At 39.1% G+C, this 27,118-nt stretch overlaps 1 protein-coding gene and 1 pseudogene across 1 annotated transcript in view; both read left to right on the top strand.

Annotated features, from left to right (window-relative positions):
- Positions 1–27,118, top strand: part of LOC124555486 (inositol-pentakisphosphate 2-kinase-like) — a 98,887-nt gene that overhangs the window by 66,269 nt on the left and 5,500 nt on the right. The window contains exons 3-6 of the mRNA XM_047129409.1: positions 5,863–6,049; positions 10,363–10,562; positions 15,788–15,846; positions 21,391–21,463. Of these exons, the coding sequence (XP_046985365.1) occupies positions 5,863–6,049; positions 10,363–10,562; positions 15,788–15,846; positions 21,391–21,463 (519 nt within the window). The remainder of the gene's footprint in view (positions 1–5,862; positions 6,050–10,362; positions 10,563–15,787; positions 15,847–21,390; positions 21,464–27,118) is intronic.
- On the top strand, positions 3,762–3,879 carry LOC124557059 (annotated as a pseudogene).

Below are 27,118 nucleotides of genomic sequence, written 5' to 3'. Positions count from 1 at the left end.
ACAGGGAGGGGCGATCACCACGTGAGTCTTACGGAGATGCTTTTTTGAACTCAAATGGGAATCTCTGGAACGAAGACGACGTTTTTTCGCGAAATAGATTGAGCAAATTTAGAGAACCGGCATTTGGAGCTGACCGCAGAACTCTTCTACTACCGCTAACGTGCATTTCGCGCAAGAGGCGCGAGAACAGGATAATTAGGGTTCGTACGGTGGCATATATACAGTCGTTTTCCCTCGTTGCATTTGCTAGTGGAACAGGAAAGGTAATGACTAGAAGTGGTACTAGGTTTTCTCCACCACGCATACCGTGGCTTGCGGAGTGTGCATGTAGATGTAGATGAGTCTGGTCACAAACAGCGTTTCTTCATGCTGCAGAGCCCGCAAAGTGGCACGTTTCCAAGGTCATCCCACAACTACGCAACAAGTGCATCCTTCATTGGATTTTCACTCTGTATTTTGCCACACGTGCAGCAAAAGACATCGAATTCGGCGCCGAGACACGATTCATTCACACATCGTACTCCATAAATCTCATCACACGGTAATCTCCCGGGACTTGATACATTAATAGGCAGTTGTATGTACATTAGCTGGCTAGTTATGTAAAGTATAATAACACTCAGTTACGACGAGTGCTAATGTAGTCGCATTGATAATTATGGGAATTACTTCGACATTACTTTAGATACATAAAGGAACTCGGCGAACAGGCTCAGAGGACTCCGCGATTCCGACAGGCAGCCGTGTCATCCTGTGTCATATGGCGTGACTAGGATGTGGTATGGAGGGACATGTGGTCAGCACGCCGCTTTCCAGACCTTGCAGCCGCTGCTTCTCATTCAGGTTGCTCCTCATATGGCCTCACGAGGCTGAGTGCACCCAGTCCAGTCGTCCCACCAAGGAAAAGTCCCTGACAATACCAGGAGTGTAATCCGGAAATCCATGTGGCAGTCACACGCTGACCTCTCGGCTACAGAGGCAGGCGTTACATTACGTGTTAACAGAAATTCAGATACAAGGAAAATTGCGATTCCTCTTCCTCTTACACAACTGAGTTGCTGTTTTAATCTATTACTTGATAATAAGCACTGACGTAACTTCACTGATTTCACAGAACACTGCCAGCTGTTTGTCGTAAAAGAGAAAAATTTGTATAATATCAGTTTCAGTGCCAAGCGAAATTTACATCCCCAAGGCCAAAACAATGCTAATATTATAAATTCGGAAGTAATTCTATATGCTACGTTTTCACGACGAAACAGTAGAACCGATTTTGATGGAGTTTAGTACGGAGATAGCTTGAACCCTGTGGAGGAACATGGGCTACCTTAGAAAGTAAAAATAGTATTATTAATATTTTTAAATATGATATACGCGAAAGGGATGTGGACGACGCATTTTGACTATCAAATTTATTTAATATGTTACTGCACAGTTCTGTAAGAATAAATCTATTTTTGACCTATTATTTAACAATAATAATAGAAAGTACACTATTGGCCATTATAACTGCAACGCCAGGAAGGATAGCAAATGGCAGAGTTATACTTCTTGTGTGACTACGCTACGGTACAGCAGGAAGAATATGTTTTTAAATTTGTAGGTGATGTGGGAATGTATGGGATGCGAAATTTACAGTAAATCTAGCTGGGCATTCAGTCAAAATGATCTCGGATGGCAGATACATGTACATCATTTTATATTGCTTCAGCTCTGTGCTTGTGTTCTTCAGTCATAGAGGAGAGCGCGTGATGGTCTTCTAGTCTCACGGTAACCCGCAACCAAATGTTTTCAGTGGGTTAGAAATCTGGAGAATGTACTGGTCAGGCCAACAGTCAAATATCGAAGTAGGTTGAGAGGGCATGGGCACCATAACTCTCGCGTTTTATTTATTTATTTTAACATGTCATGGAGAACTCGCAGATGGGACACGGCCACTGGCCTTAACACGCACAGATACACTGTCCAGTCACATTACAGGGAGGCGACAAAAATCATGGGATAGCGATATGATCTTATATAGATGGCGGTAGTATCGTGTACACAAAGTATAAAAGGGCAGTGCATTGCCGGAGGTGTCATTTGTACTCAGGTGATTCGTGCGTAAAGGTTTCCGACGTGATTCCATTCCGGAAATCGTTAGAGAAGTCAATATTCCGAGATCCACAGTGACAAGAGTGTGCCGAGAATACCAAATTTCAGGCAGTACCACTCACCACGGGCAACGTAGTGGCCGATGGCCTTCACTTGACTACTGAGGGGAGAGGCGTTTGTGTAGAGTTGTCAGTGCTAACAGACAAGCAACACTGCAGAAATCAATGTAGGATGTACGACGAAGGTCCCGTTAGGTCAGTACGGTGAAATCTGACGTTAATGGACTGTGGCAGCACACGACCGACGCAAGTGCCTTTGCTAACAGCACGACATGGCTTGCGGTGCCACTTCTGGACTCGTAACCATATCGGTTGCATCCTAGACGACAGGAAAACCGTGGCCTGGTCAGATGAGTCCCGATTTCAGTTGGTAAGAGCTGGCGGTGGGGTTAGAGTGTGGTGCAGACCCCACGAAACCACGGACCCAGGTTGTCGACAAGGCACTGTGCAAGCTGGTAGGCTCCATAATGGTGTGGGCTGTGTTTATTTGGAATGAACTGGGTCCTCTGATCCAACTGAATCGATCATTCACTTTAAATGGGTATGTGCGGCTAATTGGAGGCCATTTCCAGCCATTCATGGACTTCATGTTCCCGCACAACGATGAAGATTTTATTGATGACAGTTTGGCATATCACTGGACCACAACTGTTCACGACTGGTTTGAAGAATATTCTGCACTTCCCACGACGTGTTGAGTCCATGCCACTTCGAGTTACTGGACTAAGCCGGACAAAAGGAGGTCAGACGCGATATTAGGAGACATCCCACGACTTTTGTCATCTCATTGTAATGTGACCGCCTGTCAAAAGCCCTAATAACCACCTTTTGTAACACGGACCGCCGAGAGACTTGCAGGAAGAGAGATAGTGAAGTTGTAGAAGGTACCGACAGGGATGTGGAACCATGCTGACTGCATTGCCGTGACCAGCTGTTCTAGGTTTCTCGGTTGAGAATCCATGGCGGGAGTAGCCCGATTGAGGTGGACCCAAAGATTCTTTACTGGGTTTTAATCCTGGGACTCTGGTGGCCAAGGGAGCACGGAAAACACATCCTAGTGGCCTTCGAAATATGCACCTACACTGCGAGCTGTATGACACGTTGCATTGTCATACCGGTAAATGCCACCGTGCCAAGATTGGACATGGTCCCCGAGGATAGATGCATACTTGTGCTGGTCCAGTCTGCGTTGCAGAATTACAAGATCACTCAGGGAATGCCACGAAAACATTCTCGAAACTATAACGCACCCTCCTCCAGCCTGGACCCCTCTGACGATCTGCATTCAGACATTTCGCGCCGTACACACATAAAACGTGCTTCACATGAGTAGGCCACATGTCACCACAGCTGGAGTGACGATTAACGCTTTTTAACGGGAATGCTTTAGAATTAGTATGTGTAGGGATAATCTTGTCACGCTGTTGTCAGTCTCTGCTCTTATTGTCAGAATTGGAGGCTTAAGATTTAAAGAATTATTGATTTTAATTGTCAATGAAAAACGCTCTAATATATTATAAACGGAAAATATTACTTTACACAGCTTTATTGAGTAACCTTCTTGGACAACAATGCAGGAAAAATAATATTACCGTAAATTTCACTAATGGCAACGGCCTTGCCGCAGTGGATACACCGGTTCCCGTGAGATCACCGAAGTTAAGCGCTGTCGGGCGTGGCTGGCACTTGGATGGGTGCCCATCCGGGTCGCCATGCGCTGTTGCCGTTTTTCGGGGTTCACTCAGCCTCGTGCTAATTGAGGAGCTACTCGACTGAATAGTAGCGGCTCCGGTCACAGTAAACCATCATTACGACCGGGAGAACGGTGTGCTGACCACACGCCCCATCTAACAGCATCCTCAGCTGAGGATGACAAGGCGGTCGGATGGTCCCGATGGGCCACTTGTGGCCTGAAGACGGAGTGCTTTTACATTTCACTAGTAAAGGGTGACAATAAAGTACGTTAACATTTGAAAAAGCATTAATTCACGAAATAATGTACGTAGAGAGGTAAAAAGTGACATACACGCCTGAAATGGCATAGGGTTTTGTTGAAGCCAAAAAAGAGTGCAAAAACTCGCCAACAGATGGTGGTGGACAGCAACACGTCAGTGATGCCGCATGAGAATCGCCTGTAAAATGAAGTGTAGTGAGAAAGAGAGTCACATGCCCCGACAACTGCGGATTATTGACTTTACCGGAAGAGACGCTGATAGTGAAGCTTTACTATCAGAATGGAGAATCCGCTATTGCAGCTTTACGACGCTATCGTTATAAGAAGGGTATTCGCGGGTAAACATTTTATGACAAGTATCACTGTGAAGAAAATGATCACGAAGTTCGAATCCACGGGTTGTTTAGATGATCGGCCCCATACTGGGCGACCAGACACATGTTCTACCGCTGCTATGACCGTTCAGGAGGAAACTAAAAGTTTAGTGGGTTCATCTCCGCATGGTGAAATCAGCGCTCGTGAAGTCGCATGTCGCACCTGCATTCTGCTCGCTACTGTTTGGAGAGCTTTAAGGCGTACCCTCCAGTGCTATCCGTACAAAAATCTAGCGTCATCATGAACTGTTAGCCACCGATTGTGTGACGCGGAGAGCATTTGCGTTGTCGACGCTTCAAAAAATGGAGGAACATGACGATTGGTTGTCTAACATGTTGTGGACCAACGGAACACATTTCATACTCCGCGGGTCTGTCAACACCCCCATTTGGGGAATCTGGGCTACCAAAAATCCCAGAACTCTCATGGAAACTCCATTTACCTCATCATTCGTGATCGGATACTTTTTCTGCTGGATGCTGGTTTTCAAAATGTTCAGTGTGACAGGGTGCGAGGTACGCCAACATGTTACAGAATCGCATCATCCCTAGCTTGGCTGATAACACCTGCTGGAGGGTACGACATTTATGCAGGATGGCGCTCCGCCCCATATTGCTACACGCCAGGAAGATCTCTGCACACATCGTTTGGTGTGATCATGTGCTGAGCAGCCCCTTCCGTCATGCCTGGACTCCCAGGTCCCCAGACCTCAATCTGTGTTGTTATTGTTTGTGGCATTGCCTGAAGTCGCGAGTCTACTGCAGTCGTCCGGCTTCATTAGGGATGCTAAAAGACAACATATGACTTCAGTTTCTCACTATACCTACAGATGCGCTGTGCAGTGCTGTACACAAATTGTTCCTCGACTGCAGATATTGTTGATTAATGGCGGCCGATATGTTGAACGTTTGTTATAAAGAACATCGCCTTTGCTAAAAACCAATTGTTATGCTAATCATTGCTTTTCTATAATATGAAGCACCATCTGTTGTGCACTTTTTTGGTTTCAATAAAACCCCATGTCATTTCGAGCATGTAGGCTATGTCAGTTTTTACTTCTCTACCTACAGTTTTCCGTGAAGCTTTGAATTTTCAAATGTTAATAGACTTTTGGGTTACCCTGTACTTTCTCATCATCATATTTATGTTGAACTGTTCAACTTAAACTAGTTAGTTTATTTGTTAGTTTCATGTTTCACGGATCAATTTGCAAGATAAATCGAAATGATGTGGAACGAGCCATTTTACATTTACATCGCAAATTAATTTGTAATGTGGCTACATGCTGACATTTTTAAGGAGAATGTAAAAATACTACATATAATCAATAACTGCACTTTCAAAAGAGATAACGCTGTTTGATGCACATTTTCGTTTCAGGATTTTAAAGTTCTTCGTTTTCGTAAGAGCAGCAATTTGACGGACCAGCAGCTGCTGCTAGAATATTTGTACACCAAGCACATTATAGAACCTATGCTTCGTGGCTTTGTCCAAGTTCCTGTTGTCATCTACATGAAGGGTGAACATATTATCAAGTTGCAGGAGGCCATGAAAAAGTGTAGACCAGGTCTGTAACTAAACATAATTCCTTGTTATAAAATTTCTTTTCTTCCCATTGTGCATGACATATGGGTGCAGATGATATTCTTGTTCTGATAACAGCTGGTCATCACCTAATCCATGTTTGATTAACGGAGTTAGCTCTACAATATAAAGTACATTAACATAGCTTTAAAATCATGACGATGACAATGTTTGTGGATTTAAAGGGGCTGAATGTCTAGATTATTTGTCCCAAAACCTATTTACGAATCAGCAGTACTGGGTGTGACACTTTCTTTACCTTCCAGTTTTTTGAACAGTTGAGTTCTTGCACATTAAGACTTTTGAAATTGTGTTTATGGGAGCAGGTTCTGATGCCATTTACTAATGTTCACTCTAAATTCACGAATCTATATCTACATGCACATCACTACTCTGCAATTCACACTTAATGCACTTAATGCCTGGCAGAGGATGCGTCGAACAGGAATGACTTTCGGACTATTTCTCTAACATTCCACTCTTGAACGGCGCGTGGGAAAAACGGAGACTTAAATCTTTGGGTGTGAGCTCTGATTCCTCTTATTTATTACAATGACCATTTCTCCCTTTATAAATGGGCTTGAACAAAATATTTACTGTTTCATGACAGTACAAAATAAGCTACCCTTCTGTGAACTTCTTCGATATCCTCCATCAGTCCTATCTGGCAAATCTCATATGGCACAGCAGTACTCTAGCAGAGTACAGGCAAGCATAGTGTAGGTAGCAACTTTAGTGAGTTTGTTGCATCTTCTAAGTGTTCTGCCAATAAAACGCAGTCTTCGATTTGCCTTACCACAGCATTGTCCATGAGATGGTTCCACTTTAAGATGTTCGTAACTGTAATTGCTAGGTATTTGGTTGAACTGACAGCCTTTAGATTTTTGCGTTTTATCATGTAACTCTAACAGATTCCTTTTAGTACTCATGTGAATAGCCTACACTTTTAATTATTTAGTGTCAGTTGTCACTTTTCACACCATATATGTACATATCTTGTCTAAGTGATTCCCTATCTCTTATGCAATGCTAGGCTTACTTAAAATTACTATAAGACTGCCACAAATTCCTGCTGAGTATGAGTTTTTGTCCAACAATAACATTGTGAATGTCTGCAATACATACTCTAAGGGGGGGGGGGGGAAACTGTGCTCCACAAAGGAATTATCCAAGTGGGATGCAAATCGGTAGATTCAATGTACATGTACAGACAAACAAGTACTAACAATTTCAGAAAAATTGGTTGATTTATTCCAGAGAAAGGGCTTCACAAACTGAGCAAGTCGATAACATGTTGGACCACCTCTGGCCCTTATGCAAGCAGTTAGAATATCGTTGACGTAGCACAGTGCTTCAAGAGTGCTATGAATGACAATCGAAGGGGAGTTGCACCCCAGAAGACCACCACTCCTGGTTGTTGGGCTGTATGGCAGGATACAGTCAGTTAGGTATCCCACCACTGTCTGGAGCATCTCCAGACATGTCTTCAGTCTGGAATCTCATTGGCTAGAGTAGAATTGTCTTCAGCAATGAGTCCCACTGTGAACTGACCTTCGATGACCAACAAAGATGTGTCTGGAGACTCTCAGACAACGGTGGGTGTCGACCGGACTGTCGCCTGCCATATGGCTCAACAACCAGGAGTGATGGTCTGTGGTGCCATTTCTTTTCATAGCAGGACCCCTTTGGCAGTCATTCACAGTGTCCTTACAGCACAGCATTACGTCACCGATATTCTATGCCCCATTTTGTTGCCCTTAATGCAAGCCAACCTGAGCCTACATTTCAGCAAGATAACGCCCACCAGCACATTGCGAGTTTCTACTGCTTGTCTCCGTGCTTTCCAAACCCTGTCTTGGCCAGAAAGCTCGCCAGATCTCTCACCTATTGAGAATATTTGGGGGGTTATGGGCAAGACCCTCCAAACAGCTAGGGATTTTAGTGATTTAATGCGCCAATTGGACAGAAATTTGGCATGACTTCCCTCAGGAGACAGCCAACAACTCTTTCGATCAATGGCAAATGAATAATTGCTTGCATAAGGTCAAAGGTGAACTAAAGCGCTATTGACTTGCTGAATTTATAGAGCTCTTTCTCTGGAATAAATCATCCAGTTGTTCTGAAATTGTAAGCACTCCTTTGTCTGTATATGTACATCACATCTATCATTTTCCGTACCATTCAGATAAATTTTTCATGGTGTTTCTTCTTTTTTTTCATTACTGAATCTTGAAGCTGTTCAATTAAAATCAATCATGTTTCATAACTATGGGTAGCTTCCCCACACCCCACTGTGAGATTCCTTTCATGTCTTCCATTCATTAGATCACTGGTATTCTCAGTAAAATTAACAGTGTAATGTGTATGTCAAGTTATTATGCTGGTCTCGAGCTTCAGTTCATCCTGAAATATACCATGTAATGTGCTTGTGCAGTAGCATCTAAATCACAAGATTTCTTCAGTCATTTATGAGGGGATCTAGTTGTCCTTTATCTATTAATGAGAAAGGAAACCAAAAGAATTCGTAAATAATCACTCAATATGTTTCACATTTTAGTGTGAAAAATGTGGCTGCTCAAGTGCAGATTAAAAGCTGTCTAGCAACATGTGCATGGCATGAGCAATAATATTAAAATGGAATCTAGTATGTGTATCTACAAGAAAGTATTTTCTTTTGTCATAAACAGTGTAATGAGTAAAAGTAACCACTCATTGTATAGTTTTGCAATTAAGAGGCACATTAACAAGACTGAAGATATTCCTGAGCTTTCAGACAATGCCCTTCTTCAGAAATGTCCAAGACAAAACACATATACAAATACATGATACATGGTCATGAGCTTCTACATTGTTCAGACATCATAACCCAATGTGCCCCTAATCCATCAACTACTACTTCCATGAATTTGTTACAAAGCAGCAGCATCCGCATCTCCCAGTGCCACCCACCTGGATCAACTGAATCAAGGCCTTCACCAGGGCTTGTACTGCTTATCATCATCACACCTGGAAAAAAGAAAAATCCTTCACATATTCCTTTTCTCTTTGCCTAAAATATTCCGTCACCAACCCAATCTGAGAAATATCCTTGTCCATTATTATGCTACACCTACACCAAACCTCTTGTACATGAATCATGTCATTGTGAGAGGCCAAGATACAAGATCTATTATACACCCATCCAAAACATTCTATTTCTGTCCTATTCACAGGGATATTGTACTTTATCAGAGGCAATGCCACCCATGAAAGCAGTCATGTGGTGACTCTGCTACAACTTGTTCACAGCCTTTTGTGTAGCAATGAGTGCCAACCAGCTTTCTTTCCATATGAATAGACACTGCCAAACTATGTCCAAAAGCAAAGTTAACCATCCAGTTGCTCCTGAGCACAACATTCACAACTTCAGTGGTTGATTCACTGTCTTTGCCCTTTGATTAGATCATTTGGATCCCTTCACCCTCTTAACAGCGTCTCTGAATTACAAAAATTGGAGCTGTCCCTGCAATGAATCCTTCAATACTGCAGTCCTACTAGCCTCAGTCTCTACTAGCTCCAATTAAATATTCACCTCCACCATTGTCCATTCCTTGCACTTCATCCCATTGATCTACATGATTACATAAACTATCACATGTCTATATACCATTAACCTGCACTCAAAGTTTACTCTCTGAAATATCCTCTGTGCTATTCCTCCCCCCCCCCCCCCCACCCCTCCAAATACACTCCTCTGCTTCATCATGTGTTATAGGCACCATCCTCTGTCTGCCCCAGGGTGATCTCACTGGGGCCATTTTCATGCCCTGTTCCCTTTCTGCCTCTGTATCCCATCTGTCAGCCACACATTCCTACAACTCCCTCCTCCCCTCCTCACCTACCAGTTTCTTTTATCCACAACACTCAACATTAATCTAGATTCACACTTTACTGTCTGCAGTCTTCCTTCTCTACTATTCAAGCAACTGGATTATGTTTTGTCTTTTATAAATCATAGTATCACTATAATGAAATAAACAAAACAGGAAAGTCTATAAAACTATTTCAGGGAAACATTAGTGTAGAGTAATAATAGAGTTGTTACATTTTACTGTCCATTAACTAGAGTTAAACAAGGCCATGATGTATAGGGCAGAGTGGAAAGACACTGTTAAAAACTGAAAGTCTGATGTAGACCCATTGAATCATCTGCATATTGTCTTATTTGATAGCTAAGTTAAGATATATTAGAACCTAAGTGATAATGTTTGACAGCGAAGAATAGCAATTTTGTGAATGTAGATTTTCTTGTTCCAGTGCATCGTCAAAACAAAAGTATTAGTTCCAATTTTGTAATGATGTTTAATGACTACACAAAACTACCACCTGAAATTGTTTACAAGAAACAGAATCCACTGCCAGTCTTCTGTGTTGAGCTGAAACCAAAACAGGGTTGGCTGCATCCAGATGACAGATACTTGCCTAAGTGTAAATACTGTGCCAATCAGTATCTCAAGGTATGTTACTTTATAGTTACTGTATTTCATCTTATATTATAATGATATATTGCACAAAACACTTTGTCTTATAATATTATTAACAAAAATAGTCGATCCATCATAAATTAAGAAAGAAATGGACATCACATAATACAATAAAACCAGAACTTAACAGCAAATGGTTCACATATAATTGAATGAACACAAAAATTCACAATAAATACATCAAAAGGAATAAGTTAAATCAAATACTCCAGACAAAATTATTTTTACAAACCTAACCTTTGAAGAAGTTAGTACAAAAATAGAACAAACATTATCAAATCAAAACATTTTATTTGTCTGAAGACAACATTGCCACTACATGATACATTGTCTGGTAGAGGTTATTTCTTTACAGAATATAATTTTAAAACATAATACAGAAATTTACATATTAAATTTATGTAAACATCAATTTACACTTTCATATTACACAGATTATAATGTACAACAATTACTTCATATTCTAATTAAATTATTAAATCATTTATACTGTTATCTATAAATTCCTCACCATTATAGAAAGTCTTTCTTTTTAGCCATGATTTGATAACCATTTTAAAATTATTGTGCAGCAGTTCCTTTACACTTCAGAAACAGCATACCAATGTGTGCAAAATTATTTTATTACTATTAGTCTTGGATAGCCTATTTCAGAGGACATTTATTAGGTTTCTGTCCATGGTTCTGTAAGTAAGGCCTAGTTCTATATACACTATCATGCAAAAAAATTATGCATGACAAAAGAATTATCCAAATAGGATGGAAATTGGTAGATGTAATGCATATGTACAAACAAACAAGTGATCAATGTTAGACAAACAAGTGACAAAATTACAGAAAAATTGGATGGTATATTCAAGAGAAAGAACTTCACAAACTAAGCAAATCAATAATGCATTGGTCCATCTCTGGCTCATATGCAAGCAGTTATTCAGCTTGGCATTCAAGGAGCTGTTGGATGTTTGCCTGAGGGGTACTGTACGAAATTCTCCAACTGGTGCAGTAGATTGTCAAAATTCTGAGCTGGTTGGAGGGCCCTGCCCATAATGCTCTGAAAACAAGAAGAAACTCATGCCATGTGTGGACAGGCATTATTTTGATGAAATGTAAGCCCATTAAGGGTAACAAAAAGGGGCATAGAATATTGTCATTGTACTGCTGTACTATAAAGGTACCATGGATGACAACAAAAGGGGTCCTGCTATGAGATGAAATGACACCCCATACCATCACTATTGGTTGTCAGGCCATATGGTGGGCAACTATCAGATTGGTTTCCCACCACCATCCAGAATGTCTCCAGACACGTCTTTGCTGGTCATTGGGTCTAAGTTCAATGTGAGCCTCATCACTGAAGACAATTCTACTCCAACCAATGAGATTCCAGGTCAAAGACTTGTCTGGACCAAAGTGGACAGCAGTAGAATACCAACCCGACTGTCACCTACAAAATGGCCCAACAACCAGGAGAAATAGCCCGCAGTGTCATTTCTTTTCATAGCAGGATCTCTATGTTATCTTACAGCACAGCGGTATGTCTACAATATTCAATGCCCCATTTTGTTGCCCTTCATGGCAAGCCAATCTGGGCATACATTTTAGCAAGATAATGCCCACACCCACATGGCAAGAGTTTCTACTGTTTATCTTCGTGCTTTCCAAATCCTACCCTAGCCAACAAGATCGCCAGATCTCTTCCAAATTCAGAACATTTGAGGCATTATGGGCAGAGTCTCCAACCAGCTTGGGATTTTGATCATGTAATGCAACAACTGGACAGAATTTGGCACACTATCTCTCACAAGGACAGCCAACAACTGTGTCAATTAGTACCAAACCAAATAACTGCATGCATAAGAGCCAGAGGTGGGCCAACGCATTATTGACTTGCTCAGTTTGTGAAGCTCTTTCTCTTGAATAAACCATCCTACTTTTTCTGAAATTGTAATCATTTGTTTGTCAGTATATATACTTCACATCTACTGATTTTCATCCCATTCAGAAAACACATTTGTGATGCATCTTTTTTTGTGTTGTAGTGTGTATGTGCATTCTCTTTGGCATAAACAAGTATGTACAAACTGGGAACAATAAGCATTTTGTAACTGGTGAATTATTTTTTTACAAGAAGTTTTCTTTGTTAGCCCATAGCTCAAGTGTGTATGGAAAAATGAATAATAGGCCATCAGAAGGTGATTTTGATTGACACAGCTTTTTAATTTTCTTATCAGATACACTACACCAGATAACTTATTGCAAACTTTTTCCATCTGGATATTCCAGTTTAACTTACTGTCAAGATGGATGCCTAGCACTTTAAGTGTCTTTTCCTTGAGATTGTGCAGGTCAGTATCAGGAGTCCTGAGGGAGAAAAGTATGTGTTCTGTTTTATTCTCATTTAGCTTAAATCTTACGTGAACTATTGAGTTGGCTCTTTCATCAAGAACACATGCATCTGTATCATGGTCTTTTCTTCTGTAGGAGATGTGATGAAAGTGGCGTCATCTGCATTCATTACTGCTTTACATGGTAGAAGATTTGCCAAGTCATTTAACATATAACAAACGGAAAAGGTCCCAGCACAGAAACTTGTGTAACGTCATAACTTACATTCAGAAATTGAGGTTTTTTGCTTGGATTTACAATCACCAATTGTTTTCTGTTAGCTAAATATAATCTCAAAAGTGCTAACTCATTTCATTTTATTGCACAATATGCTATTTTGCTGATTAAGAAACATTTAATGAAAAAATGTCATTTACAGTGATTGTTTATCTGTTCTCTTTTTAACTTTCCTCTTTACCAGTTGCACTTAACTTTTTGACTTAAACAGTTAACATGGGTGATATGCTGCAGTGTAATCCCCACAAAATATCTACATCACCTACACACAGTTTTTCCAGTGTTTTGCTTCCACTTCTTTGTGAACTCAATTCATTAGTGTTGTTGTTAATTGTTATTTGTCTTTTGTTTAAGTCAGAAAGAGATTTCTGACATCTTGGACTTCAACTGCAGCCAAGGCACCCTGTTTTCAGTCTTATAATTTAAAGTCACCACAGACTGTTGAAGTGATTTTTAAACACAACTGTATTACACAGACTCTTGTTACAACTGTTAAAAATAGCTTCATGTAGGTTCCACAATTTTACCTTTCCAGTAGGCATTTTATATTCCGGTAAATCTTTATATGTAATATTTGTGTTAATTGTAATAACAGGTCTGATTGCTGAGCATGAAATTAGTAGACTTTATATTTCACTCATTTTGTCATATTTCTAACAACATACATTGGTGTGGCAAAAGGCATGGGATACTTCCTAATATCATGTTGGACCTCCTTTCACCTGGCATAGCGCAGCAACTTAATGTGACCTTGACTCAAAAAGTTGTTGGAAGTTTCCTGCAGGAATGCTGAGCCATGCTGCCTCTACAGATCTTTATAATTGCAAAATTGTTGCCAGTGCAGGATTTTGTGCGTAAATTGATGTCTCAATTATGTCACATAAATGTTCAATGGGAATCATGTCGGGCAGTCTGGATGATCATAACATTTGCTCAAATTCCAGAATGTTCTTTAAACCAATTGTAAAAGATTGTGATCTGGTGACATGGGGAATTGTCAACCATAAAAAATTCTGTCCTTGTTTGGGAATTTGAATTTCATGAATGGGTGCAAATGGTTTCTAGGTAGCCAAACATTTCCAGTCAATGAGCAGTTCATTTGGATCATGTAAATACAGCCCACAACATTATGGAGCCACCACTAGTTCACACAATGCTTTGTTGACAACTTGGGTCCATGGTTTTGTGGGGCCTGCACCACACTTGATCCCAACCATGAGCTCTTACCAACTGAAATTGTGACTCCTCTGACCAGACCATGGTTTTCCAGTCATCTCAGGTCCAACCAGTGTAGTCACGAGCCCGGGAGAGATGCTTCAGGTGATGTCAAGTTGGTAGCAGAAAAACCCATGTTGATTGTCTGCTGCCATAGCCCACTAATGCCAAATTTCACCATTCTGTCCTAACGGATACGTTCATCATACACCCCACATTGATTTCTGTGGTTATTTCATGCAGTATTGCATGTATGTTAACACAGACAACACTGCACAAATGTCAGTTTTCGCTGCCATTAAGTAAAGGCTTTCAATTACTGCATTATTCATGGTGAGAGGTAATGCCTGAAATTTGATATCCTTACACACACTTGACTCTGTGGATCTTGGAATATTGAATTTCCTAAAGATTTCTAAAATGGAATGCCCTGTGTTTCTGGCCCCAACCTATATGTGCATATCGATATCCTATGACTTTTGTTGCTTCAGTGTAAATAGTAATGATGTTTGAACTGTCAACAGATTGCTCTAAAATTTATGTACTCATTAAATATGCTCATTTATTAGCTGTCATGTGCAATGTAGGAGCCACTTATCCACATACATCTCTATTCACTTCTTGTGCTACTCAAAATAATTGAGTACATCATTTCTGTGAGGTTTTACAGAAACTCAGCGGTTTCATATTTGGTTGAGCACAAGAAAAAACCTATAGCAAGCTGCTCTTTCACTATCAGTCAGTTGATCAAGCAAATTCAAACTTTTTCTTGGTGTAAAGACAATGTTTCAGATCATAAAACTATCACGTTATGACAAATAGTTCTTTATTAATATAAAGAATCTTGTTGCTTTGCCTTTAGGCTTCAGATAATTAATTTATGAAAAGATTTGGAAAACCCGTTGCTCTTACGACAGTCATAAATGCTTTGATTTTTTTGTATGATTACTCATAGATTGCTTGTTCCTAACCTAATGATGAGTTTTGTGTGTAAACTATATACAATTCTAACCCTACTGAAACGTTTCAGTACATAAGAATTAACTTTTTCTATTTATTGTCAGCTTATAATGAAAACCTCATATTTCAGAAAAGTTACGTATTGTTTTTCTCATGTAACATGGTTGCCTAGCAATATACTTGTTTTCTTTTTTTTTCTTACTATAATGCAGCATACCTGTCGTTGGATTACTAATAGCTGACATACAAGGCTTTGTACCTAATAACGCAATATAAATCATTGTGGATTTTTTGTTTTTTGTTTTTTAGGTATGATTTTTTAATTCTAAGCTTATGTGCTGTTGGTGATCGGTTTATTTGTTCAATTGATTTACATATAACATTTTTCTTTGTAATTCCAGGTAATGGAAAACAGTGTCAGATGTCAAAGCAGATACTGCCCTTATGATCTGTTCTCAGGGTAAGTGGTTTTCTTAAAAGAGCAGTTTATTATGTTATTACTTTGTAGAGTTCTATACTTTCATCCTTGTCTTCTTAAGAATGAAAAATACAGTTTTTTCCTTCATTACTCAAAGAAGTAAAATTATCTGAGGCGTACATTTTCTACAGGGAATTATAAAACATTAACAGAAATTATAGTTTTTCTCTTGGCTATTATCCATAATTTATAATGATAATGTGTACTTGATTGTGTGGACTATGGACACATATTTTTGATGAAATCTTCAGTTGTGCATAAGTGATAATGATGATAACAATATTTTATTTTGACATATTTATGCAATGTCACTTACTTATTTTGTTACGAATTCAAAATTGAGGGCAGCAAAGCAAAACAGAGATGCTTAACTTTATATTTGAACATTCCTTTACAAAGGAAAAATTGAGAAATATTGCCTTATGTAATTCTTGCACCACTGCATGAATGAAATAGATATTAGTGTCAGTGGCACTGAGAAATGGCTTAAATTGTTCAAATTAAACCAGCTCCAGGGTCCAATGGAATATCTGTCAGATTCTATAGAAGATTTATCACAGAGTTAGCCCTCATTTTATCCAGAAGGTACTATAGATCCCCTGCTCAAAACCCTGTGCTCAGTAGTTGGAAGAAACCACAAGTCATACCCAGCTACAAGAAAGGGGGGGGGGGATACAGCCTCAATTAATGACAAAATCTCATTAGGAAACAGGATACATTTTCCACATGTATTGGATTCCAGTCAATCTTTTGTAAGTGAAGTGAGAGCAGTCAGTTTGATATAAACAGAACAATACCAAACATATATCAGTACCTGCCATATGACTCTAGTTACATACTTCAGCAGAGGAATGTCTACTACAAGCAAACAAATGAAGATATTATTTCTTCCACTTCATGTGGAGTTCCATAATGGTAAAAGAGGTAGTACATTTATCCTAAAAGAAACACATTCAAACCCACTGTGGATGAGTTCATATGGCCTTCTTACACTATAAAAACACAGCTGTCATACACTATTTGAAGATGATAAGTGTTATCCACCAGTATACTGCAGCATAACCTAACAGAAAGCAAACTATTATGGCATGTGTTGCATTAAGCTAAATAACTCTGAGTAATTACTTCTGCCAGATCCTCATCTCCTAACTTCCAAACTTCACAGAAGTTCTCCCATGAAACTTATGGGACTAGAACTTCTGTAAGAAAGGAGATGAAGAACTAGTAGTGGTGAAGCTGTGAGAGCAGGTCGTGAGTCATGCTTGGGTAGCTCAGTTGGTCGAGCACTTGCCTATGAAAGGCAAAGGTCCCAAGATTGAGTCTTGGCTCAGCACACAGTTTTAATCTGCATGGAAGTTTCATATCAGCACACACTTCACTGCAGAACAAAATTTCATTCCGAAAACTGCCCTCAGGCTGTGTCTAAGCCATGTCTCCACATTATCCTTTATTCCAAAAGTGTTAGTCCTGTAAGTTTCACAGGAGAACCTCTGTGAAGTTTGGAAGGTAGGAGATTTGGAACTAGTGGAAGCAAAGCTGTGAGGGAGGGCCCTGAGTTGTGCTTTGGAAGCTCAGTTGGTTGAACACTTGCTCACAAAAGGCAAAGGTCCTGAATTCAAGTCTCAGTCTGACACACAGTTGTGATCTGCTGGACAGTTTCATATAGTGGGCACTCCACCACAGAGTGAAAATCATTGTGATCGCATAAGGTAGTTGGAGATCAATATATAATGTTGGTGTAGGCAGACACTGAAGTAGTGTAAAGTAGACTGTAGCTAATCTTTTACTGACCCAGGTGGCCTGCTCATACATCATAGTGCCATGGACCCACCAGATGTCATAGCAGTTACACAGATTGATTATGTATTTTCCATATCAGTGGCTGTTGAAATAACTACTGTCAATCACATAACCTGTTAGTGTAACACAGTACCTTTTCTGTTCAAACATACGGCTTTCACTGAAAGTTCTGTAAACTTGTTTGTCTGACTTAGGATATGACTTAGGATAAGACATGCTGGTGCTCCACACAGACATAGCATTGCATGTGGAATATTTATTATCAGCCCCAGTCATAAATTCCATGCATCTGTAACACCAGGTCTCTTGATGGACACTACTTATTCTTAATTTTGTGTATTGTGTGAAATATAATTATTTATGTATTATTTCTCCAACATCATGACACTCTTGGCAATGCATACCATACATATAATAGAAAGGTCAGATATCTGATGTCTTCTTCCACCAGTTTCTTCTTCTATCTGTTCATCTGAAGAATAAATTGTACAAGCACATTGGAACAGCTGTTCCTGTACATTCCCTGTGAGTGCTGTAGCTCTTACATATGGCTTGGACTCTATGTCCTATGGTGATGAGTACATTAATATATGCACTGTATGGAGGCTACTACTAGAAAGAGATACAGATCAGGTGTGTTTTCTTTTAGTATATGGAATCTCGAGGGTAGTATCTGAATTCATCTTCATAAGAATGTCTGGGAATGGTAGTTCAACTGTTTTTCATCCACATGCTAAATGTGATGTTCATATGTAAGCAGATGAGATGTACAACAATTGCATCTGGCATTTTTCACCATATGGCTTAACAGCAAAAGTATCATCCACATACTCATAGGCATATAGTTTCCAGAGCTATTTCTTCAGAGTGGTCCATATGTAAATTTGTAGCTTCTGGAGCTGGAGGAGATGCCATACTCACTCCATCAATTTATTCAATGAACTTAGCATCAAAATGGAAGTAAAAGACAGGGATAGAGTGTCAGTACCGTTTAACTGTGTGCTTGCTGCAGTGACATTGAAGCAGATTGAGGAGTATTCTAATAGAATCTGCATGATTAAAGCTGTGACATCAAAGCTGACCAGAAGCTGCATCATTCACTGTCTATTAGAGATTACTTCCTACAGGAACATGTCATTTCACCAGATGATGACAAGTAAGGAAGCTGTCAAAATGATTCTTCTAGAAAATTGTTACGTGGCTGACTGCTGTGGATTTCCTCAGTGACATTCTTCTAGAGAGCATGCATCTTTATTTAGTGCATCTCTCCTGTTGACAAAATAATGACAAAACATATTCTTTAGTACTCCAGTTGTTTGACCTTTGTGAAGAAACACATCCTTTTGCCAAGACAGATATTGAGAATAATGCACGAACTCTTTTCACCTTCTCCCTCTCATGAACCTTCCCATGAGAGGGGATGGATGGAAACACCTTTGCACAAGAAAACTGTGCTAGTAGAAAGCTACTGCATAGCAGTCCAACAAGTTCATTTGACTAAAAGAGACTTGCTTCTAGAATGTCAATATTCACAACATGTAGACCATCATCAACTTAGTGGAGATGGAGCTGAATGCAGTGATAACATTTGCATATTCCAAAGATTAAAAATTTTTCCCAATTCCAAGAACACTGCCAAAATGGAAATCATCAGCTGTTGGAAGCAAGTCTCAGTAGGTCCCCTCAAAAGCTGTCAAACAGGTAATAATGAAGATCTGCAGAGACATCAAAAAAGCCAAAATGTTGGAGACTAAAACTTCCACACAGAACAGTCCTACACATAGCTGTCACAGCTCCAGGAAAGGCAGTGCAGTTGTATTGACAGTCAGATGACAACTGGTAGAAAATTGTTACAACAGTTACCAGAAAAATGTATAAATCTTGACCTTCTCAAACTGGACAACAGTTTCGAAATAAGTTTAGCATGGGATCCTGCAGTACTAAAAATTCATGTAGACTGTTATTGACTGAGTGTGATGCAGCATCAGGTTGAATGGACATATAACATCATGCCTCAACACCTATATCCACCACCATCAGTCTTCACCACTAACTGGACACTCTTCTGAATGTATAGCTAACCTTGTCAGAGATGAGGGGAGTGGTCCATAATCCAAAGAAGATCACATGTTACAGAAATAGAGCGCCTCACCTGAAGATGATGGCTTGGAAACTTATTAGAAGGTTGCTTCAAGGCCACACTATTATTTAGCTGATAGTTCAAGAAGATTTTAAAAGTGAAATTTGTCAAAAAGTTTCTATTCTGATGTAACACACAATCTTTTAAAGAAACATGATTTAGTCAATTTTGTCATATTACATTGCAGAAGAGTTTGTCTACTATGGCATGCTTTGTATTCCAGTCCTTTGCCATTTTAGTGGAGTACTTTCCTTTTGTTGAAGGAAATATTGATTAGCATTTTGGCCCCTCAAATGAATTTACTGCATTCCAATTAAACATCTATGTGATTCTCAAGGCAAATAAAGAGGTGAGGTTTCTGTTTTTTCTAAATTTTATGCAGATTATTAACAAACTAACCCTGAATAAATGGGACATCTTTTCTTTTCCCAAAACTGTAGAGTAAACAGGACTTCATCAAAGTAAACAGACATTGAAACTAATCAAGTTTTTAGGAGAATAATTACTATTCATTGTACATTCATCTTTTTGACATGACTAGTCATGCCCTGATTTAAGGAAGAGTGCTTGGGAGGAAGGGATATTAACTTTAGTTGAATGCTATCAATATCCTCTCTTGGTAATTTAGTCAGAGTGCAACACTTCTTACCAATTAATATTGAAAGTTCTCCCCACTGACACATTCTGCTATAATGTAGTGATAATCTTGTATGTTTTATTAACAAATAAAAATATGAGCTACAAAATATTTGATGACCTACCCTCCATGACATGATGACAATTGCATGTTGAATGTCTCTAAAATATTTCAGTGTCTGAGCTGCTTCTAGGACCATAGTGAAATGTGATTTTCTGTGACACAATGACAACATCACAAGGACTGCACTCAATTTCTTATTCAACTGCCCATTCTTTTCTTTGAATTCTCTCAATTACTCTGACAAGTGGTGGGGTGGTGCCTTTGATAAAGTTGTCACTGGTTCTCTACCCCACTCTTACTTGCTGAGCTGGTGCATCAGCATAAATTACTCAGTTGTTTGTAAACAATCAGCAGGAAACATTCAAATGTTCTTTCGATCTTTGAATAGAAATGAAGCCAATATTCGAAGATAAATGAATGCTGAATAATCATTCAAATCCACCAAAACATTTACCTGTTACAATAAAGCAGTGTAAAATTAATTTCTTTCATCCTTCCAGTCAGACCACCATCATTCAGCCATGGATGACTTTAAAATACTTAAAATCATGTGCTCCCCTTCCAAAAGAATGTAATAAATGACTTTAGTACAATCCATTTGCAAGGGTTTCACATATGTTCTATGTTATCTTGTAAACACCTTATTGTTTTATGATGAAAAGTTATCATACAGAAATTCTACTTGTATAATGTTAAGTGAATTTTCAATAACCATGGCCAATACAAAATTCTTATTTGTCGATATTCTCATCGTTTCTTGCTTTCTTCTGAAATTAATTCAGCTGATAAGTAATGCATCAGAAGCTCAATTTATGTGCAGCATGTAATACAAATTTCCTTAGAATAAAGAAAAATTACTTAACACTGTTGCTTTTTCCCCCCTCAGGAATTACACACGAATGAAGAAAGCAATTCACAATTTACTGTCAACTCCTCAAAACAATTTAAGGATATTTAAGGTAATAATTAGATGTTAACCATAGTTGAATTCTTAAAAATAATACACTGAAAACAGAAAATTTAAGTATGTAAAATCTGGAGCAAATAATAAGCTGAATGAATTCACAAAGGTGGAGAGGAAATTATGAGCTAACTAATACAATAGTGATAGATAAAATAAGTGTAAAACAAAAGATAAAAATCCTTCAAAGCATGGGTATAATAATGTAAGGAAATAATAGCTTAAAAAATTTCTGATAAAAGAATGTGCTGTTTAGGTTACTTTTTCCTCTAAAGCTACTGACAGATACCACAGTGGCCATGAAGAGCACTGGATATACATATCAAAATACTGTGTATAATGATTAATACAAGTCTGCAGGCCTGTTCACTTAATTGCTCAATTGGATATATAATATTTAGTGTATTGATGTTCATACACAAATATTTTTAGTTCACTGATGAAAATCTCCAGTCTATTGTAGTATCTCCAGCAGAATTTCTTCTGCTCATTCAGCACTTAACATTCAAATTAGCTTGTGATTTTGAACAATGGAGCATACATTTTAAAATTTACTGACAGAATATGGTCATTACCTCACTTCAAACCACCAACTATATCACTAAACTGATTAGTCCCATATCATATGGTAAACATCATTAAGTGGAGCAAGAAAATAGCACTGTACTGTACATGAATACCTGTGCATAACACTGACTAGTGAGATGCTGAAGAGCAGTGTTGAGTATCTAAGCAGTCTGGACTTTGGGATGTGCATATCAGTAGGTTATGTCTTTGTTTTGGTGAACTGCACATCCTTCTATTAATATGTTGAATTTACTGATCACTCCACTTCTCTGTGGATGATTTAACAGTATGCAGCAAATATGGGCTTCTTCAGTCATTTAGGCACATGTTATCTAAATGTTTCAGTATTACATTATTGATGTGATAGAAGAGGGAACTGATTGATCTGTATGGTAGAAGATGAAACTGATAGCTGTGTACTATGTGCTGTTGTATATCTTATTACATAATCTAACTTCAGTATGGTGTATTATTTTGTATAGGGATGGCTGAGAACCTGTGTTTATTTCATCACTTTGCTCCAACAGATTGAGGTTGTTGGTGTATTTTGTACATTTCCCCTCAATTTCACAATGTATCAGATATCACGAAACTGATTGACTGTTCATCATCGTGGCACTATGCTGATTGTGTCCCTGTCTTTGCATTTAAAGTGTGTTCTCTTTGAATTTTTTATATGTTGCATACATTTGGATCATCAACCCCTTCCTTGTTAAATAGTCATTCAACATGGAGCATACATGTGTTGCATTAGAACATCTGATTATTTTAAAATGATTTCTATCTTGTTTATAGGCCTGTGAATGACTCAATGTCTCCACTGTTTGATGAGTTGTTACATTAACTTCTAAATTATTTATGTGACCATTATCCTTCATTTATGTTTTCTACACCAGCCAAGCTAAAAACACAACTGACTGTAATCATTTCTCACTTGTCAGCATACTAAGTGATATTTCTTCAGTACTATTCAAGAAGAATATCTTGGGGATTGAATGAAAGAAGAGGGACTGTACAACAAGTAGACTATTAGCATTTAAAGAAAGTTTATTTAGAAAATAAGTCTTTCAAAATCTTACATGGTTTCTCTTTGTCATCTAAATATTTCATACTTAATTGTAAAATTGTATCACCACACCCTGAGTTATAGTATGGTCAAATGTTGGCATAAATTGTCCAGACCAGTGAGTCACAAACTTATTTGGTCCATGACACCCAAAATATACAATTCATTGCATTCAGCAGGACAATTCCTTGATAATTCAAACAACAAGTATTGCCTCCTTTCTTATGTATTGGTTGGGTTACACCTTGTGGAATTCTTTTATGATTCTATATCAATTTGATAAGTTTATGGAATCGCTAATGGAAACCAAATCCTCCATTTTTCAACAGTTCTGCAGTTATTCTACCAGTTACTGGTGCCTGATAGTTTCAGACAGTGCTTCCTCTAATGTGGGTTCTTCTATCTCTGTAATAGAGTGGCTGCTCACACATGGTAGTATTGGATACAGAATTCAATTGAAGTATTCTCTCTATCCAGAACATCTTGTTTATCTGTCAGCACATTTCCCTCCTTGTCTTTATATGCTGTTATTATCTGTCTACATTTTTGAATACCTTCTTAAATTTTTCTTATAAAATTTTCCACTCCCATTCCATTGGTTGTGTTCTTCCATCTCCTCTTACTCCTCCTTATGGCTTCCCTTTTTTTCCTTTTACATAAGCTTACTGCCTCTGTACTCTTTTTGTTATATGAGGGGCATTTAATGAGTAATGCAACACTTTTTTTTCTCAGTTGAAAAAAGTGGAATTTGTTGTGGGGCATCATGGAATATTCCTGCTTCAGCCCCAATTTAATGAAGTTTTGATAGGTGGCGACACTATACGTAGCTTTCAAAATGGTGTCTGTAATGGAGGTGCATTCCAAGCAAAGAGATGTCATGGAGTTTCTTTTTTTTGGAAAATCAGAGCATCACAGAGATTCATAGATGCTTGCAGAATGTCTACAGAGACCTGGCAGTGAACAAAAGTATGATGATGAGTTGTCGGGCAAGGTGTCTCTTATCTTTGCAACAAGGTCGTGCAACCTGTGCAATCTCCTGTGTACCAGCTGGCCAGACACAGCTGTAACACATGCAAAGCTGGAAAATGCAGATACTCTCATTCTAGGTGACTAATCGATCACAATCAAACACCTCACTGCTCAATGGGACATCTCTGCTGGTAGTGCTGGCACACTCATCCACCATTTGAGGTACCCAGACCAGTGTGCCCACTGGGATCCTCACTGCCTGAGCAACAAAGGACCATCTCTGTGGAATTGCTTGCATCTTATAATGCTGATCATGCCAAATTTTTGTTGAACATTGTCCGAAGTGATAATATATGGATTTGTCACTTCAAACTGAAAACAAAATGGCAATCCATGGAGTGGCACCACACAACCTCTCCTCCAAAAGAGAAGTTCAAAGCCACATCCTCAGCCAGTAAAGCCATGGTGACAGTCTTCTGGGACTCTGAAGCAGTTATCCGGTTTGATGTCCTCTCTCAAGGTGCAACAATCAACTCTGAAGTGTACTGAGCTACCCTCAAGAAACTGAAGAATTGACTACAGTGTGTTTCTTACCACAAAAATGCAAATGAACTTCTCCTTCTCCATGACAATGCAAGGGCTCAAATCAGGTCTGCTCACCCAAGAGGAGCTCACAAAACTTTAGACTCTTCTTCCTCATCCACCCTCCAGTCCAGATCTTGCACCTTCTGATTTCTCTCTGTTTGGCCGAGTGAAGGATACATTCCATGGGAAGCAGTACATGGATCATGGAGAGGTTATTGATGCAGCAAGATGTTGGCTTTGACATCAACCAGTAGAGTGATAACATGCAGGCATACAGGGCCTCTCAGTAAGGTGGTGTAAGGCCATCAGATTGAATGGAGACTATTTTGAAACGTAGAATTTTGTAACCATAAGAGTTGGGAACAATATAGTTTATTTGGATCCTGAATAAAACCAACCTGCTTTCATAAAAAAATGTGTTGCATTACTTATTGAATGTCCCTCATATAACGGTTGATTTGATCTTGTATTTCATTGTAATCACTTATGTTCTGCTTTCTTTTCCCGCTCCACTGCCTCTCTACATTCTCCATCATATCAGTCTTTATTTCTGAGTCTTCTTTTTCCTCCCAGTTCTTCATATGCTTTTGTGTAAATTGCATTTTTAACAGAGTTCCAAACTTTTTCTGTGTGGTCTCCACTACGTTTGTAACTTCTATCTCAATCTCTCCTGATACTCTCGAGAAGTAAACCTATCTTTCAGTTGTTCTATATTCCATTTATTTACTCTGGTACTATTTCATTTGGTGGCCAGAGCAAGTTTCTACCTCATTTTGGCTTCTACTAGGTAATGGTCAGAATCAGTATTAGCTCCTTCAAAAGTGCGTCCATGTTTCATATCAGATACCCATGTATTTGATACCAATATATGGTCTATTTGATTTTCTTTGTTTCTTCCTGGTATTTTTCAGGTCCCTTCGTAGGTATTTTTCCTTGGGAAATAGTACCTTACTGCCTTCAACTCGTCTGCAGAAATGAGTTAGGGAACCCTCCTGCCACTATTACTAGCTTCATCGTGCAGACTTTCCTTACCAAACACACTTCTGGAAGCCTCTTCCTTGACCAGTTTTGCGTAATAGTTACCAAGGACTATTTTGGAGTCATATTTAAGTAAGCTATCACAAAACCTCCTCTAGCTAATCATAGAAACAATCCACCATTTTCTCATCTGATTCCTATGTTGGAGCATATACATTCATGAAGGTCACACTGTGACATTTGCCTTTGATATGTAAGGTACATATTATTTCATTATGTGCAGTGAAAGCAATAACAGATCTATGCTTATCCTTTGAACTATAAATCCAACTCCATGCTCCCCTGGTATCTTTTTCCTGAATAATATAGGGAGAATTTATGCTTATGAATCTCACCCCTTCCCTTCAACCTGATTTCCTGAAGTGCAACAACACCTGTTGCATAACTTAGCATCTCTTCCACAGTAATATTCATATCTCCTACCTGCAGCAGTGTATGCACATCCCATGCTCCAAATTTAAGCACCAGTATATCCATATTCCTGTTTCTTGGTGCAGTTTGTCTACATAAGGCCAATCCAGCATTTCTTGCTAAGTTTTTCATGATGACAGGCTTTTACAAGGCTGGGTAATCAACTCTGCACTCATCCCCCAACCCAGAGGACCAGGCTTTCATTTTGAGGTTATCTCCCCTAGAGGGGTTGATCATTGAGCAGTCTATAGAGAACCCTTACCCTATGGTATAGGGCATGCTCCATGGCTCCTTTGCTGGGGCCAATCTGGCTTGGGTGACCCTGCCAGTAGCTATGCTATACCCAGCACAGATCCCAGCTTTTTCAGAGCTCACAAGCCTCTCCACTTTGCACATAACATGCCTTCAACAAGTTAGTGTCTGCTAGGGGGGCCTAATGCTGTTCATGATCCTTGTGTGCTCTACCAGGCCTGGTAACAGGACTAAACATGAACAACACTAATGGTGGCTGTTCTGCCTGTTACAGATAATTTCAGCTCTAACCATTATGTGCCTGCCTACAAAGTTACATTGACATCTGACCATGTCTTCTGGGTACTTCACTTCTTTTGACAGACTATACATTATGACAAGAGAGCTGTTAGTGGTAATAAAAAAAAGCATATATTTGTGTCACTTAATCTCACTGAATTCAAGAAAAAACTGTGTTAACTGGCTAAGTAATTATATTGTTACTATATTCACCATTGAGATCTGCATGTGTTTATTAGAACTCCAAATCCACAGTCCCCCCCCCCCCCCCCCCCCCCTAGCTCCTAGGGAAAGGAAAAAAAATTGGCATAGTCAGGTGTTCTTCTTTCAAGAAAATAATTTACAAGTCGGTATTATGTATTTTTTTAACATGGTCAGAGCTGGAATTTTCAAATGGATACTTACAAGCCACCATTCGTCTTCCAAAGTATTGAAAATGCTCCATACCTCTAGGTCTAGGGCCTACCCTACAAACTATCATGTGGA

This window comes from Schistocerca americana, chromosome X, assembly GCF_021461395.2.
Source record: "Schistocerca americana isolate TAMUIC-IGC-003095 chromosome X, iqSchAmer2.1, whole genome shotgun sequence".
NCBI classification, from domain to species: domain Eukaryota; kingdom Metazoa; phylum Arthropoda; class Insecta; order Orthoptera; family Acrididae; genus Schistocerca; species Schistocerca americana.
This window is presented reverse-complemented; position numbering and strand designations above follow the sequence as displayed.